The sequence below is a fragment of the Fringilla coelebs genome (genome assembly GCF_963513975.1).
Source record: "Fringilla coelebs genome assembly, chromosome: 10".
In the NCBI taxonomy this organism is placed as follows: Eukaryota; Metazoa; Chordata; class Aves; order Passeriformes; family Fringillidae; genus Fringilla; species Fringilla coelebs.
In genome coordinates this window covers 6,791,942-6,806,282 of record NC_140036.1, presented here as the reverse complement: position 1 = coordinate 6,806,282, position 14,341 = coordinate 6,791,942, and the positions used below count along the sequence as shown (strand labels likewise).

Below are 14,341 nucleotides of genomic sequence, written 5' to 3'. Positions count from 1 at the left end.
TTTGTAAATTAACCATGCTATATCCTCCTATTATGTTTATTGCAGGAATACCCTGTACTGCAGCTCTTCTTGGATGCAGCCAAGTACAACTATGAAACATTACACAGAAACTGAGAGCCTTTTCTCATTACAAACTTTACCAAAGGATAGACTTTGTATTGTTAGAACATTACCAGTGGTTTCTTGTAGTCATTTGGCTTGATGCAGCGGATGAAGTATGGCTGGCACTGCTCCAGGATTTTCATTAGCTTTTCTAGGGATTGCTTGAACTGTCCTCCCAGTGTCGAGAGCCTCTTGGTGGTATCCAAGCCCTGGGAGGAGAAAGCACATGGTGACTGCAACATCATTCATTCTCAGAGGCCAATTAATAAACCTTTGTATTTTTGTACAATGTAACGGTATCACACAACCACCAGAAAAAAAAATTATTTACCTACATGGGAGTGACATTGGCCATCTGTACCTTATTAATTTGCATTTATTCTTGTAAAGAAACCCCTCACTAAGTGCTTTCACCTACTTGGGCACAAAGTTCTAGCAGTAGGGGTGACTGTGGTGGAAGCAATTCCACCCACAGGAGCCCACATGCACCTGGCTGTTCCAACTAAGGCTGTGTTCAGTGCCAGGCCCGAGTGCCAAGCTGTGATTCCTGGGAGCATGCCTGAAAGCTTGGTGAGAAATAGCCACTCCCAAAGCAGGAATAAACTCCAGGCCAGACATTTTGCTGCCATCATAGCTAGGAATGCTAAAGATCCAGAACAGCCCATTCCTTAGGGATTAGGATGGCTGATCACCTTGCTCATTAATAATACAGCAAGCAGTGAAAAGGCAAACTTTTACTGGCGTATAAACTATGAGGTACTCCAGACTTCCCCAGCCTCCCTGACAGCACAGTTCCACCTGTCTTTTTCACACAAATTAGGCCTAGTGTTCTACATCTCAGTATGGGCACATTAAATTACAGTGACAACAGTACAGATTCCAAGTAACAAAAGGACTCCACTGGCCTTTTACACACAGGCAATGAGCTGATCATTGCAGCACAACATGGCCTGTTTGCTTGTTAGTTTGTTTGGGGAGTTTGGTCCATTGTGGGGTTGTTAGAATTTTTTCAAAGTAAATAATTTAAAGTCCAGTGGCTACCCCTCACTTCCATGATCTTTAGGGTACCTCATTATGCTGTTCTTACTTCTAAAGTGCCCTTTTAAATATTCAGATTTCCACCCTCTGCTTTAGCTACAGGGCAAGGCTGCCCTCCAGTGATCAGTCATTCATGTCTTTGGAAAACAGCTCCTGGGAATGTCTCATTGCAGCTCTGATGCATCTTAGGGCTAGCAAGCACCCATTGTGGGTATAATAACAACATATACATATTTTAGTGATTTTCACTCTCAGACCTTAGAGGCCTTTCTGCTGTACCATCAGTGGGATGGCACACAAGGCCAAAGCCCGTGCCTCTCACACATGCAACATTGTTAAATCTGAATTTGTTGACTTTTCTGTTGTGGCGTGCCAGGAAAGGAACTCTGAGACCTCAGGACAAATAAGTGTTTTCTGGCACATTACTCATTATTCTTTTTGGTAGCCTGCTTCTTAGGCTTCCCAGTGGTGGTCCCATTTATTTGAACATCAACAGCTAATTTCTGTGCATTTTGACATAGGGTAACCCACATTTGGTATTTCCTTTCTTGAGATGCTGCTGTACTTTTTTTTCAATAACACAGCCTTATTTATAGGGACAAGGCCTGTTAGAGCATTAGAGCAATGTAAATGCACCTGATATTTAATCTGGAGGTATTCATAGCATTTAAGAGATGCTAAGCCAGTTATCTGCTGCTTATACCACTTCTGACATTCTTTGCCTCCAGGATATTTACCTGTCCATGGCCAGGTGTTCTGGACAGCAGAAAGCCACACTGGGACAAAGACAGAGGAAGAAAGGACAAGATCAGAGAACAATGCCAGGAGAATAGACAGATAACAGGTTAGATTGCAAGCTGATTGTTCTGTATCCTGACAGGAAAACTCAAAGATGTAAACAAGCAAAAGCAAAAGTACCTTCACATACTGGTGATGCCACATAGCTAAGTGTTCAGAAATCAAGGTATGTGGAAATTGGAGCAGGACAGAGACCTTAACTGTGCCCCACAATGTTTTTAGTCCACTGCACTTCACATCCTTATTTTCACTAGGCACAGACAGAACAGGCACAGCGGAATCTGTGATAATGACCCATCATGAACTTTGTCACACAGTGATGTCCAGTCAATGACAACATGTGGGGAGGCATCAGGACTCATGGTTCTGAAGCAACTCCAGGCATGGCTACACAGATGTCCAGGGTGCACACCTGGCTGACAGGGCTGACACCGCACTTGTTTACAGCATGAATGCCAGACCCTGACTTTTCCTGCAGCCCCCTTGGCAGAAACAATTTGAATGAAAGAGATAGGGATTTGCAGAGACAGTGCAAAAGAAAGAGGAGATCAAGAACAGCCAGAGCTTTATGGAAGGCAAGGGATATGAGTTGTTTCTGCAAGACAGTGCCAGTAAACCAACCTTGTAGACGTGGTCAGATCCAAGATGCCGAATGGTCCCACGTCCCAGAATAGGTGGGGTTGTTTCCACCTGGAAAATCTCTCTCAGGAATTTGTTTTTGGAGGAATGGACCACTTGCATCACATTAGCACTCAGTGTGTCACGGTTTTTCTCCAGGAAATCTATAGGATGGAAACAAAATTAGCCTGTCACCTCTGCAGCCTGCTGGCTCTAGCAACACTGTCTACCTGAAATCCACTTAATTTACAGTAACTTGAAATTGATTTAGAGTAATCCTTCTGACCTCCTGATCAACTTCAGATCAACACTACCCTGGAGAGCCACATATCCAGGTCATGCATCCATGCATCCAGGGCAAGTCATGCCCTTCCCTTCACCCTCTGTATCCAGCAGAGATAGACTCACCTTTTGATTCATAAAAGACAACCCCAGCAAAGTGGTTGATGCCAAACTTGGTATCATGAACACTCCTAGGTGGGATGTAGACATTACTTTTACCATGGAGGGAATTGATTTTGACAAGCATAGTGGCATCTGTTCCCTAGAAACAAACACAGGTAAAAAAGGATGGTTAAGCACACTGTCCCCAGCACTGGCCTGTGCTCAGCAAACAAACAGAAGTGGTGCTCAGAGATAACAAAAGCTCAAATTCTGCCCTTATGTGTGTAGTAGTTCTGGAGAAAGTGCCAACAGTATCTTTCCTTTTACACAGACCCCTGTCTCAAGCATCATGACAGAGCACACTATCAAGAGCAGGGCCTGGTGTTCTAGGGCTGTACACAAGTCCCCATAACATCACCAACATCACCAGATGGGCTGAGAATTTACCAGATCTTTGGACATCACAAGCAAAGCCCCCACCAACCTTCTCATGCCCTGCTACCCAGGAGGTTGTAAGGGATGCTTCCTCCTTCTCCTGGGCAGGGACAGTTCTTGTACTCCCCAGCTGGTGCAAGACTCAGAGATCCCTGGAGGAATCCCTGAGCAGATCCCAGTCAGCATGCCCAGACCATGAGTTCCAGAGGCTAGGCAGTCAGCTGGGTGCTTCTCTTCAAGGGGTGCCATCATGATGCCATCCCCTCGTGGGCCATGTGAGCTCTCTGCACTCACCTGCACCCAGGGCAGGGGGGGCTTTGCTCTCAGAAGTCATGTGCTCTGGGAATCATGGAAGAGGTGCTTTCTTGATCTGTGAGACCACCCTCTTCTTAGGGAAGAAAGGGGAAAGCTGTCTGCCTGTACATGATCCTCTCAAGTAGCTACCTGAAGGACTACAAATGAGCTGAGACAGGGGCTGGCTTTTCTGGACACCCTCCATTGCCATCTGACTCCTGCACCAGCACTCCAGTTTAGCCTCACCATGCTCTGCATACTATGAAAATGCTCTACAGGGATGTCTGAGATCAGATGCTACTTTCACCTCTGCTCTTCTGTTTGAGATGACTGGCCTTTGCAGGATAACATTTCACAGAATCGTGGCAGACAACAGCCACAGCCTTTCCCTCATGCACTGAGCAGGTCACTTTGTCATGGAAGGAGATCATATTGGTCAAGCTGACTGGGCCTGATCAACTTGTTGCTCTGTACCTGCTCTGTGATGGTGCTCAAATGATCTGTTTATGACCTTCCCTGGCACCAAGGTTAGCTACCAGGCCTGTAGTTCCCCTCCAGTTCCCCACAATAGTGGCATTGCTCAATTAAGTCTGTCAGCAAGGGGAAGAAAGAGCAAGCTGCAGCCCAGACCAACAGCAGAAAAATACTCAAACAATAAACAATTTCAAAGATTTCCTAAGAACCCCTTGTAAAATGATCCAGACTCCTTCCTTCTCTGTCTAGAACTGCTGTAAGAGTTTCAACAGCAAGGCACCAGGAAGAGCACATTCCAGCAGAGAGTGAAGCAGTTCTGTACTGAGCCAGTTTGAAAGAAACATCTATGGGGAGAAGATATTGCCTCTTCTAACATATCTGAAAGCCACTTTTGCACTTCTGTGTGTCTAAACCCAAGTGTTAGCTATGAGTTGTGTGCAAAGCCAGGCATTATGAGCGAAACCAGAAATTTACCTTTGGGAACCTGCTCTCTTCATCAATGAGGGAGATGATATTCATGGGCTTGAGTGCAATGACTTCCAGAGCCTGGTGGTTATCAGTGAAGTCAATGTTGTTCCAGGCAATGTGCTCAGCAAGGTATTCCTCTTGCTCCAGCTTGAAGACATGGTGCACAAAGAACTGCTGAAGGTGCTCATTTGCAATGTTAATGCACAGCTGCTCAAAGCTGGGGAAGAACAAGATGAAAGCCCATGGTGATCCTTGGCCAGTGCTGCACTGCTCTCTGTTACTTGTTTATCCTCTGCATTAAATGCATTCCAGATACACCACTGCCACATTCCACAGTGCTGGTGACTGCCATCATTGCACACTGCCAACCTTAGGGAGGCATTTTCTGCTGTGGCCAAGACCAGCAGCAATGAGCCAGCTGATGACTGAATGTTGCTGAGTCGGCAAGAAAAGATCTTTATGTGTTTCAAGAAACTTCAGAGATAAAGGGGAACATGTAGCTGTGAAAATCACTTATGAGTATGTGGCATGTTTCTGCTTGCACTGGCACTACCACTTCTTTTTTATTTACTCCTTTATGCTGCATCTGAGTATCATAACCTCATACTTGCTGTGGCACACTGTGTGTGCCTCTGGGGGGCTCACCACAGTGAGCACCCATGGGGACTGCAGGTCTTGGGAACAGCACAGAATAACAGGAGAGAAAACAAGAGATAGAAGACAGGACTGTAGAGATCCTAGATTCTGTTCCCAAAGTCACTGAGGAACATTTTCTGGCTGAAGGCCAGAAAATTCCTCAGGATCTGGAATAGACTTGTGCAATGGCTGCACTAAAATAAAGACTGGAGAAGGAGGCAGAAATATGATCAAGACTGAAGAAAAATGGAATCTGCATGATCAAAGCTGGGAAAATCCAGTAGTGGAATTCTCACCATTATTCTGAGAATCAGGATAATGATGAAAGACCATGTGTCTCTTTGTTTTCTCGTTCTTCCCTTTACATCAGCTGCTTTTCAGCTTCCTGTTGCATTGCATCTGGAGTTTCCTACCTGTTGTTGCTGAAGTTTTCAAACCCAAAAATGTCCAGCAGTCCAATGGATTGATGTCTGTCTTTAGGCTTCTGAGAAGATGGGTTGAAAATGGCTGAGTTGATTTTGTTCACGATCCACAAGAAAATCCGTCCATATATACCCTGAGAGAAGAAAAAAAAACAGGAAAGAGGAATTAGAGCCCATCATTAGAGACTTTGGATCTAATTTACTGCTTGCTATTGTGCTGTCAAGCTATGCCTGAGAACTGCAAGGGCCTGGAGCCCTATGGGTCAATGTTTATCACATAGGGCTCCTCAACCAGAAAGAAAGACAGCTCTGAAAGCATCCCCAGTCTTTAAACAGAGAAGCTGTGAGCACCAGTACCTTCACAAAGGCATCCTTCCCATTGGCAGCTTGAACCACATTCAGAGGCCTGGACACACTTTCTCCTCGGACAATGATGGAGAGGTTTGTGAGGCTGTTCTGGAGTTCACTAGAGTCCACCTGGAGAAACAGTCATGGCAACCTGGTCATTCTAGGTGAACAAAGGAAATCCAGCAAAGTTTCTATCAGGAGGAAGACTATGACAAACTGCTTGTCTAGCAGCATCCACTGGCAACTTGCTGTCCCATTCAGAGGTCTCCCAGCTTGGAGAGACATCTGCAACAGCATGACTGGAGTGTCAGCAGGACAGAGGCGACATGCTTGTTGAATGTTCATTCCTACATAAACTCCAGAGACATGCTCTGCCCATGTGCTCATGGAACAAGGGAGAAAGAAGAACCAGCAGAAGATGAGAGTCCATTACCTCAAGCAGTTTGGTGGCGATGGAGAAGTGTGGTGAGTCTATCACATCAGAGCAGTCCAGGTTGTCGTACACGGCCGCTGCAAGGAAGAAACAGCCAGTGTCAGGGGGAAACATCACTGTTGTAAAGGTGGCTGTATTTCTGTGACCCCATAACACTGGGGAGGTACTCAGTTCTCATTTGAAACTGACAGGTTTGGTGATTTTACCAAGGAGGTCTTGATTTCACCCAGATCCTGGGATCTACAGGGATCTCTTGTGCCTAGAACATCAGGCTAAAAACAGCAGCCAAGCTGACAAGGTTATTAATTTAAAGTAGTAACTGCTGGGGATCTAAGGAAGTGATATCTGACGCCAGAAAATATGTTTCTGGAAATTTCTCCTGCATATCTGACTTGTGGTAATTAGACAGCAAAAAGGAATACAAGAAATCCCTAATTTGAGTAGTCAGCATTAATCCAAAGAATCCAGCTGGCATCTCTGTATTGGGCCTGCTGTATCACAAAGTGAGAAGCTCTTTTCTAAAATGTGAAAGCTTTTGGCATGTGCGGGTGGGTCACACTGTCACACTGTGCCTGTCCATTCCTCTGCAGGTGAGTGCACCTATGCAGGTGAGTGTTCAGCAGACTTAAGCAGGAGGATGACTGCTATTATCTCCAAGGCAAACATCACTCCTGTGTCCTCTGGCCTGTGTAGAACAACAATCAGCAATGTAGCATGGTATTACATTCTGTTGTTTCAGTTTGTGTGATAAGGGTCTATTTACAACCATGGAGACCTGACAGCGTGACAAAATAATAAGATGCTATTTTTCAAAACACATAGCACTGGAGTCACAAATCAGAATTTCATGGTGCTTATCTGCCCGCCCTTCCAACTCTGTTCACCTGTTAATACAGATCAGAGCAGCACAACGTAATCTGTGCAGGAAAGTACCTTTACCATGAAGTCTGAGGAAAGGTAAGCACAGTACTGCTGAATTTACCTTGGAACTCCACATTCCCTAGGTGAAGGATGGCAGCCAGCAGCTTGCTGATGTCCCAGTGCTCAGAGTCTGAGAACATGAGGATCTTCATAGCCGAGCGGATGTGGGCATAATCCTTGGCGTCATTCCGGCTGTCGCAGGATGTGCAGTTACCCTGCAAGCACCACACCAACAGGTAAGGAAGATCCTCCTGCTACCCAGACAAGGATGAAAGCACGTGCAGACTGACAAGCCTTTGTACACAGGGTGGCTATCCTGTGAGTCCACAAGGATGCAAGGTAAAAACCTATTTAGACATTCTATTCCTTTTCCCGTCATTGTATCTTCCTTCATCTTTTCTCTCAAAAAGAATGCATTAACAGAGGGCTCAGTAATGCATTTCTCCAGGGCTAGGCTGAATACTGGGGAAGCCAAAAGGAAAAGCTGATGGGAAGGCTGCTCTGGAGCATAGAAGGACAGGAAATATTCCTAGTCATTTCAGTTCACAGTATGTAAACATGCCAGTTTGTACCAACAGCTGACCTTTACAAAATCATGGATATGTTCTCCTTTAATCCAATCCTCCTATTTCAGTATCACATTGCCCTACTTCTGACCCAGGGCCTTTTCATGGAATGGCAATGGGTAAATTGCACTAATGGCACTCATCAGCTTTGTTGCAAGATCACTGCTATTTTGAAAACATTACATTTGAAAAAATCTCCACAACTTTAATGGTTTTGCTTTTGAGACCCCAAAACCAGACTTGTTTTCATTTCCTAGAAATTAGATGCCTGGCTCCATCTAATTGTAGAGGCAGGACTTAAACACATTCTTTCCACAGCTGTAGAACAGCCCAAATCTAACCAGCTGGCATATTTAATATGAAGTATATACACAGGCTAAAGGATAGGATTTGCATCATGGCTTTCATGTCCTAAACCACTCAATTAGCTATTTTCAAAAACCTCACTTTGACAGAAAGCTTTGACCTGCCGCAGGCCGCTTCCCACTGGTGGACAATACAGTAAGTGTCTGAAACTGATGCTCACAGCACTTTTGGTGTTACTGCTTCTGGTACTCTAAGGAAAGGACTGTTCATATTTAGTAACTACCATCTGCAGCTCCTAGTGATTGTAACTGCTCACTGGAAGAAGCAAATGGCAGAGGGATATTAGAGAATAAAGCAGAGAATATTACCATAGTGAGATAAGTGTACTCTGAAGCAGTGCCCAGATTCAGCATCTTTTTCTGCTCTGTATTCATCCCCATTAGCATGCAGTAGAAGATGTGATAGTTCCTCTCCTCTGGAGCCTAAAAATAAAAGAAATAGGCCAATGGACAGCCTTGCCAGGATAAGCTTCTAACACAAGAACAGGCAGAACATACACCTGCCAGTGCCCTCACCTGCCGGCAGACCCGGGACTTCTCCAGGAGAAACTGTTCTATCCGCGCTCCTTCTATCACACCACTTTGGTTGAAGTGAATATCAATGTATTTCCCAAAGCGGCTTGAATTGTCATTTCGAATTGTCTTGGCATTTCCAAAAGCTGATGGGCAAGAGACAGAAACAATACCTGTATTATTGCAGTTCATGAACATCAAGCCTATTTTTTTCCCCTTCTACTTTGCTGCTAGTATTTTACACGTTGTGTTCCAAATGACAGTGCTGAGACGCACTGGAGAATGTCTTGTCTCAGTCCATCTCCTGAAGAGAGGCATACTGTGCACCCAGATAACTGGGTCCTAAAAGACATATTCAAATGATCCAAATGTGGTCTGCATCTGGACAGCCAAGAGATCTGGGCAAGGCTGAAAACCTCCAGAATGATTTACTGGGAACATGTTGATCGCTGTACAGAAAAAGATGGGTGTCTCAGGGAGCTCCCCTACAGATACATCTATGCTTGACCAGTCACTTTGTCACTGTCTAGGGCAAATGCCAAATCAGGGGGCTTTGCCTTGGGCTCTGCAGTCCCAAGGACTCTTGCTGTCCTGGCAGTTCCAGGGTGTATACCACAGTGACAACTCCTCCTGCAGCGTGGGCTGCATGGGAACATGACAGAAAAGTACAGAGAACATCTACTGTGCATCACCAGTGTTTCAGGGGGGGTTACCACTTAAACAGATACAATGTTTCAAGGATCTGTTTCTGATTCATTTTTTCCTGAGAAAAATGTGGTAAATCAGCCATATTTGCTAAGTAACCCACCTTCCAGAATGGGGTTGGCCTCTAGGATTTGCTGTTCTATCCAGGAATGCTGGCCACTGACAGCTGCCAGAAACTGTAGTATTAGCTTTGTACTTTCAGTTTTACCAGCTCCAGATTCTCCACTGCAGTAAGAAAAAAAGATCATTACAGGCTTCCTAATTTTTTTTTGGTAATGTGGTAGACCAAGTTAAAAAAAAAAATAAATTTCCACTTAAGTTTACCCTGTGAATGGTAGATAAGACTGTATTTCATAGAGGGCTGGAAAATTGGAGTCTTTCATCATCTTATTTGCTCAAATTTAAGTTGTCATAAGGCTGAGAACTAAATTCTCCTATCAATTAAAAACAAGAAAATCCATGGAAGACATTCTGTTCCTATGCAAATTAAATGACCACTTGCTTACCTTCTTTATTGCACTACCAGATTGTTACTGCTAGTGTTAGCACATCAGCTGAGTTGACTCAGCTATAATCAGATACTATTGCAATGAGACTATCTGGTTCTTCACATTGATGACAAACAGAAAATGAATTCTTTATAGGAGGAAGAAAGCTTCCATCCACCTTTGGGTTAGCAGAGATTATTTCTCTTGAGGAAATGTCTAGCCTTGGAAAAGGTAACATGAATATTCTGTCTCCAAGGTAAAAGGTAGCCCTATATGACACACAGTCAGGTGTTATGTTTCTGTATGTAGTGACCACATGCAGAATGTACAACCACATTGAAAGATTCTGGGAGAAAACAATGGGCTTCCTTTGCTTATGTTTTACCTTTTGCAGCCCTAATTGAAAATAAAGGAGCAGGGAAGAAAATATTTCCTTCCTGTTGTTTCTAGTTTTATCTGTGCCCTTCCATTTGGAAGGTCAGGAGACCTTCCTGTGTCCACTTGTTGTCCACAAGGTGCCCCAAACCATGCCAGACTTGGCTTCTGCTATTTGTCCTCTCCAAGTCCATTCACCTGATCACACAGCACTGATCTCTCTTATTCCTCTTCATATTGAAGTAACAGTTATCTGCAATGGCGAAGACATGAGGTGGAAGCTCTCCAATCCTCTTGTTACAGTAAAGTCTGATCTGATCCACAGTGTAGAGGGGCAGCAGCTGGTATGGATTCACTGCTACAAGGATTGATCCTGTGTAAGTCTGGAAAACAGTTGTGAGGATTATTGCTACAGCAAACCTGCAAACAAGAATACAACCAAAGCCACTTGCAGTATAAATCTAAACAGAGGCAGGAGGGAAGCCTGGGAGATCATAGCACTTGGGTGAGACTGAGAGCCCAGTTCCTCACTATCAACTGCTGTTGAACATCAGGTGTAGTCTCCTTGCTAAATGGCAGCTCAGTTCTCTGTCTCAAGCTGAAGCACACAGAAGTCCAATTTCACCTGGCACTTTGGTGTTATCATAAGGTGTTTCACAGTGTTTTGTTAAGCTGCTTTTGTATTCTAGTACAGAGGTAGCTGAACTTTGCTAATAGGCCAAGTTATAGTTGTGCTATTCATATAGTGATTTAGAAACATTTGTACACAGCAACACCAGTCAAATGAAGGAGGCTGTTGAAGGCTGTGGAGATGCAAGGCAATAATATTGTTGAAAACTACATGAAACAAATGCAGGCTGCTAGAATTTAATATAACAGGTCTATCCACACACCTTGTTAGTTGTAACTGTATATAAAATCCTTTTTAACACTAAATATCATCACATCTATGTTGTAAGAGGCAGCTTCTCTCCAGTACTGCATATAATATGGGAGGCAAAGCATGGAAAAACCTGGTTATTAACTATAATATTACAAACTGGAAACTGAGGAAAAAAGAAAAAATTGCCAAATTTCCCAGTTACAGATAAAACCTGCAATGGACAAAATATCCAGATTTATTCATTAGCCATCTTATTACATCAAAATCAAGTAAATGTTGGCTTGGACTGGGGGACAATTGAAATCATGTCACTGCATACTAGTTAGGCTGATCCTCCAGGCAGTAACAGCAGTAAGCTGTAACATGGGCTGGATTTAGTTCACTGTCAGTGGCTGGTGGCAATGATCACTCTGGGAGAAAGTAAGTGGAGTCACTAACTGTGCCAGCACTGTGACTGAGGGGCCGCTGGTAGCTGTCTTCTTCACAGCCAAAGTACTCAAGTGAAAGAAGAGAAAAACTGTGTTGTGTCTCCTTGGCACTCTCAGTCATCAAAGAAGTCAGAGGGTGAAAGGCTCACAGGCTGCTCAAGTGTAGAGGCTGTTCCTGGAAGTGACTGTGGCACTCACATAGATTTTGTGCTCCTGATGTCGGATGAGGAGGTTGTGCACCATGCCAGCTTCATGGAGATCCCCGAGGCGGATCATGTCCTCTACCCCCTGCACAGAGGAGGGGTGCATCAGGTGCACCATGTGCATATTCCGAGCCGTGATCCAGTGCTCCTGACAAAGGCAAGGCACAGACTTTAATGTGTGATGCTGTGGCTCAGAGACAAACAAAGGAGAGCTGGGTAAGACTAGAGTGAGCTTCAACACAATACGTGCTCCAGCAAGCATGTTCCAACACACAGGGGATTGGCCTACAGGAATTAACTGGTTTAAAACAAGATGGTTTAAAAACACAGAATGAAGCCATTCAGGTGAGTTTTGAACAGCACCAATTTTAACACTGCTCAGAGTGCAATTCTGTCATCACAGGCAGAACATTGTATGAGGCAGGGATGAACTGATTTCAGTGGGATGATGTTTCCACCTAGAACTTCACCAAATTTAGGGACTGGACCCCATCCATTTCCTTTTCCTAGGCATGTAGATGTAACCTCTATCTTATGAAGCTCTGAATCTTCCTAGTGCTTGGACCTGGAGATGGCAGGTGACCATCCTATACTTGCCTTATTTCTATAGTCTTTCTTTCAGTATATCCTACCTGTATCAAAGTCAGACCACCTGGATAGATGGAGCTTTAGTCTGACCCAACAGGACCTTCTTTTTTATTTTGTACTTTTACATTTCATGTTCATCTTTTACAGAAGGTTATAGCATAGCTCACCTTGCCTTCATCATCCTCCAGCAAGATCCGTCCCGAGTCAGATTCCTTCACAACTGCCCCAATTGGGACATTAAATTCACTGTTTTGTTGAGTGTCCAGCCACACATGATCACCCTGGAGAGAAAAAAGCTACTGTCAACTACAGTGACATACTTGATGCCATGTAGCTCACAGGCAAATACCTCTTGGTCTTCCTTTTTTAGTTATTTGATTTCTTTAGCAGTGTTTAACTGGGTAAGTTACTGCTGGCTTGCAGGCAGTACATTTTCAGACCTCTGAATTCTACTCCCAGCTCCACAGCTGATCTGGAACATGATTTCGCACAAGTCATCAAACCCAGCTGTCTCACAAGAGGAAATGAGACTTTTTCCAAGGACAGCAGTAATGCAGCTCCAGTACCTCTCAGAGGCTGGCTGGGGGCATAGCGAATGCTGGGGAACTGGCTTGGCAGCCTCACTTGGCAGCTATGATATTTTCTCAGAAGAGATTCTTGAGAACATAGACTTTACCAGGAAAGAGAAGAACAAACAAACATAGGTACCTATTGGATGCCTGGAAATGTAGAGGCCTTCATTGTGAGAAATTTTAGATATATATTTTTCCTGCTATGGCTAAGATGTGAGTGCATCCATGATGTCTCTTAGAAAAAAAAGCCACCAACATCCCTCATCCAGTCCAGTTCCTCTCTTCACATAGGTAGAGGCTTGTCAACATCTGGCACCTCTGCACAGCAAGCAAGAACCTGCTGTGCTGTGCCTGGAGGAAGGGGTGAGCCATAGCTGCCCTTTCCTAGGAATGAGCAACATCTTGGTGTTGTCTGTACCAGTGTTGGGGTTTTACTTCCTTACTCCAGGCCCTTGGGAACACCTTCTCTTGCTCTAGTCCCTAATACAGATTCAAACAGAAAGATGGAATAAAAACTGAACAGAGTTGTAGATCAGTGGACTTTGTAGCTGTGTCTTGTCATATACAACTTTTGTTACACACCACAGCACTGATTGTCATAGTTTCAATGTTTCTACTGAAAAAAAAAATTTCTTTTTCCTCTCAAAATACTTTGTGGCTTACATTTAAAACTAAACAACCAATGTAAAGCATCCATAAACATTACACAAGATTATGAAAAATGTTACAGACTAACAGCTCTTATTTGTGTTGAATAAAACTCCAAAGGTAACTTGTGCCACACCTTGTGACAGAGGTCACCTGCTCAACAAGAGGATGTCCTGGAGAGGCAAGACACATCTGCTTCCCTAGTCTAGGCTGAAATTATTTTATACCTCGTTGATACTGGGTTATTGCAACTTTCTTTTGGTCAAACCATGATGGTAAGGTAATTTTCCTTCTCTTTCAGCCTCAGGCTAATCACTCAATCAGAAGAAAGAGTAGGACTTACCTTTCTGAAAACCACCATTATGTTTTAGATCACTGTATGCAACCTGCATGCCAAGAACATAATGTTAGGTCAGAAAAGGGCTTTGATGAGAACAGACAGTGGGGTTTCCTTGCAAAAAAATAACATTAAAATATCTTAAAATAATTTTGTTAAAGGAGAAAAGATCATTAAGATACACCCAATGTAGAAACAATGACACAATCTGCAAAGAACCTGCAGACTGGGGTGGTGCTTTGAGTTCTACCACATAACCCTGGAGCTCTTAGCCCTAAAGATTTCACTGTGCACATTTT

At 43.9% G+C, this 14,341-nt stretch overlaps 1 protein-coding gene across 1 annotated transcript in view; it reads right to left on the bottom strand.

Moving 5' to 3' along the window:
• The window catches only part of MYO7B (myosin VIIB), a gene marked incomplete at both ends in the record, with an annotated part of 44,798 nt that extends 30,732 nt beyond the window's left edge, over window positions 1-14,066 (bottom strand). Inside the window, 15 exons of the mRNA XM_084212483.1 lie at window positions 174-311; window positions 2,560-2,720; window positions 2,965-3,100; window positions 4,618-4,828; window positions 5,661-5,803; window positions 6,027-6,146; window positions 6,451-6,527; window positions 7,433-7,586; window positions 8,612-8,725; window positions 8,819-8,961; window positions 9,624-9,745; window positions 10,582-10,766; window positions 11,893-12,045; window positions 12,653-12,766; window positions 14,049-14,066. Coding sequence (XP_084068609.1) covers window positions 174-311; window positions 2,560-2,720; window positions 2,965-3,100; window positions 4,618-4,828; window positions 5,661-5,803; window positions 6,027-6,146; window positions 6,451-6,527; window positions 7,433-7,586; window positions 8,612-8,725; window positions 8,819-8,961; window positions 9,624-9,745; window positions 10,582-10,766; window positions 11,893-12,045; window positions 12,653-12,766; window positions 14,049-14,066 — 1,989 coding nt within the window. The remainder of the gene's footprint in view (window positions 1-173; window positions 312-2,559; window positions 2,721-2,964; window positions 3,101-4,617; window positions 4,829-5,660; window positions 5,804-6,026; window positions 6,147-6,450; window positions 6,528-7,432; window positions 7,587-8,611; window positions 8,726-8,818; window positions 8,962-9,623; window positions 9,746-10,581; window positions 10,767-11,892; window positions 12,046-12,652; window positions 12,767-14,048) is intronic.
• Between the last annotated feature and the right edge of the window lie 275 nt (window positions 14,067-14,341).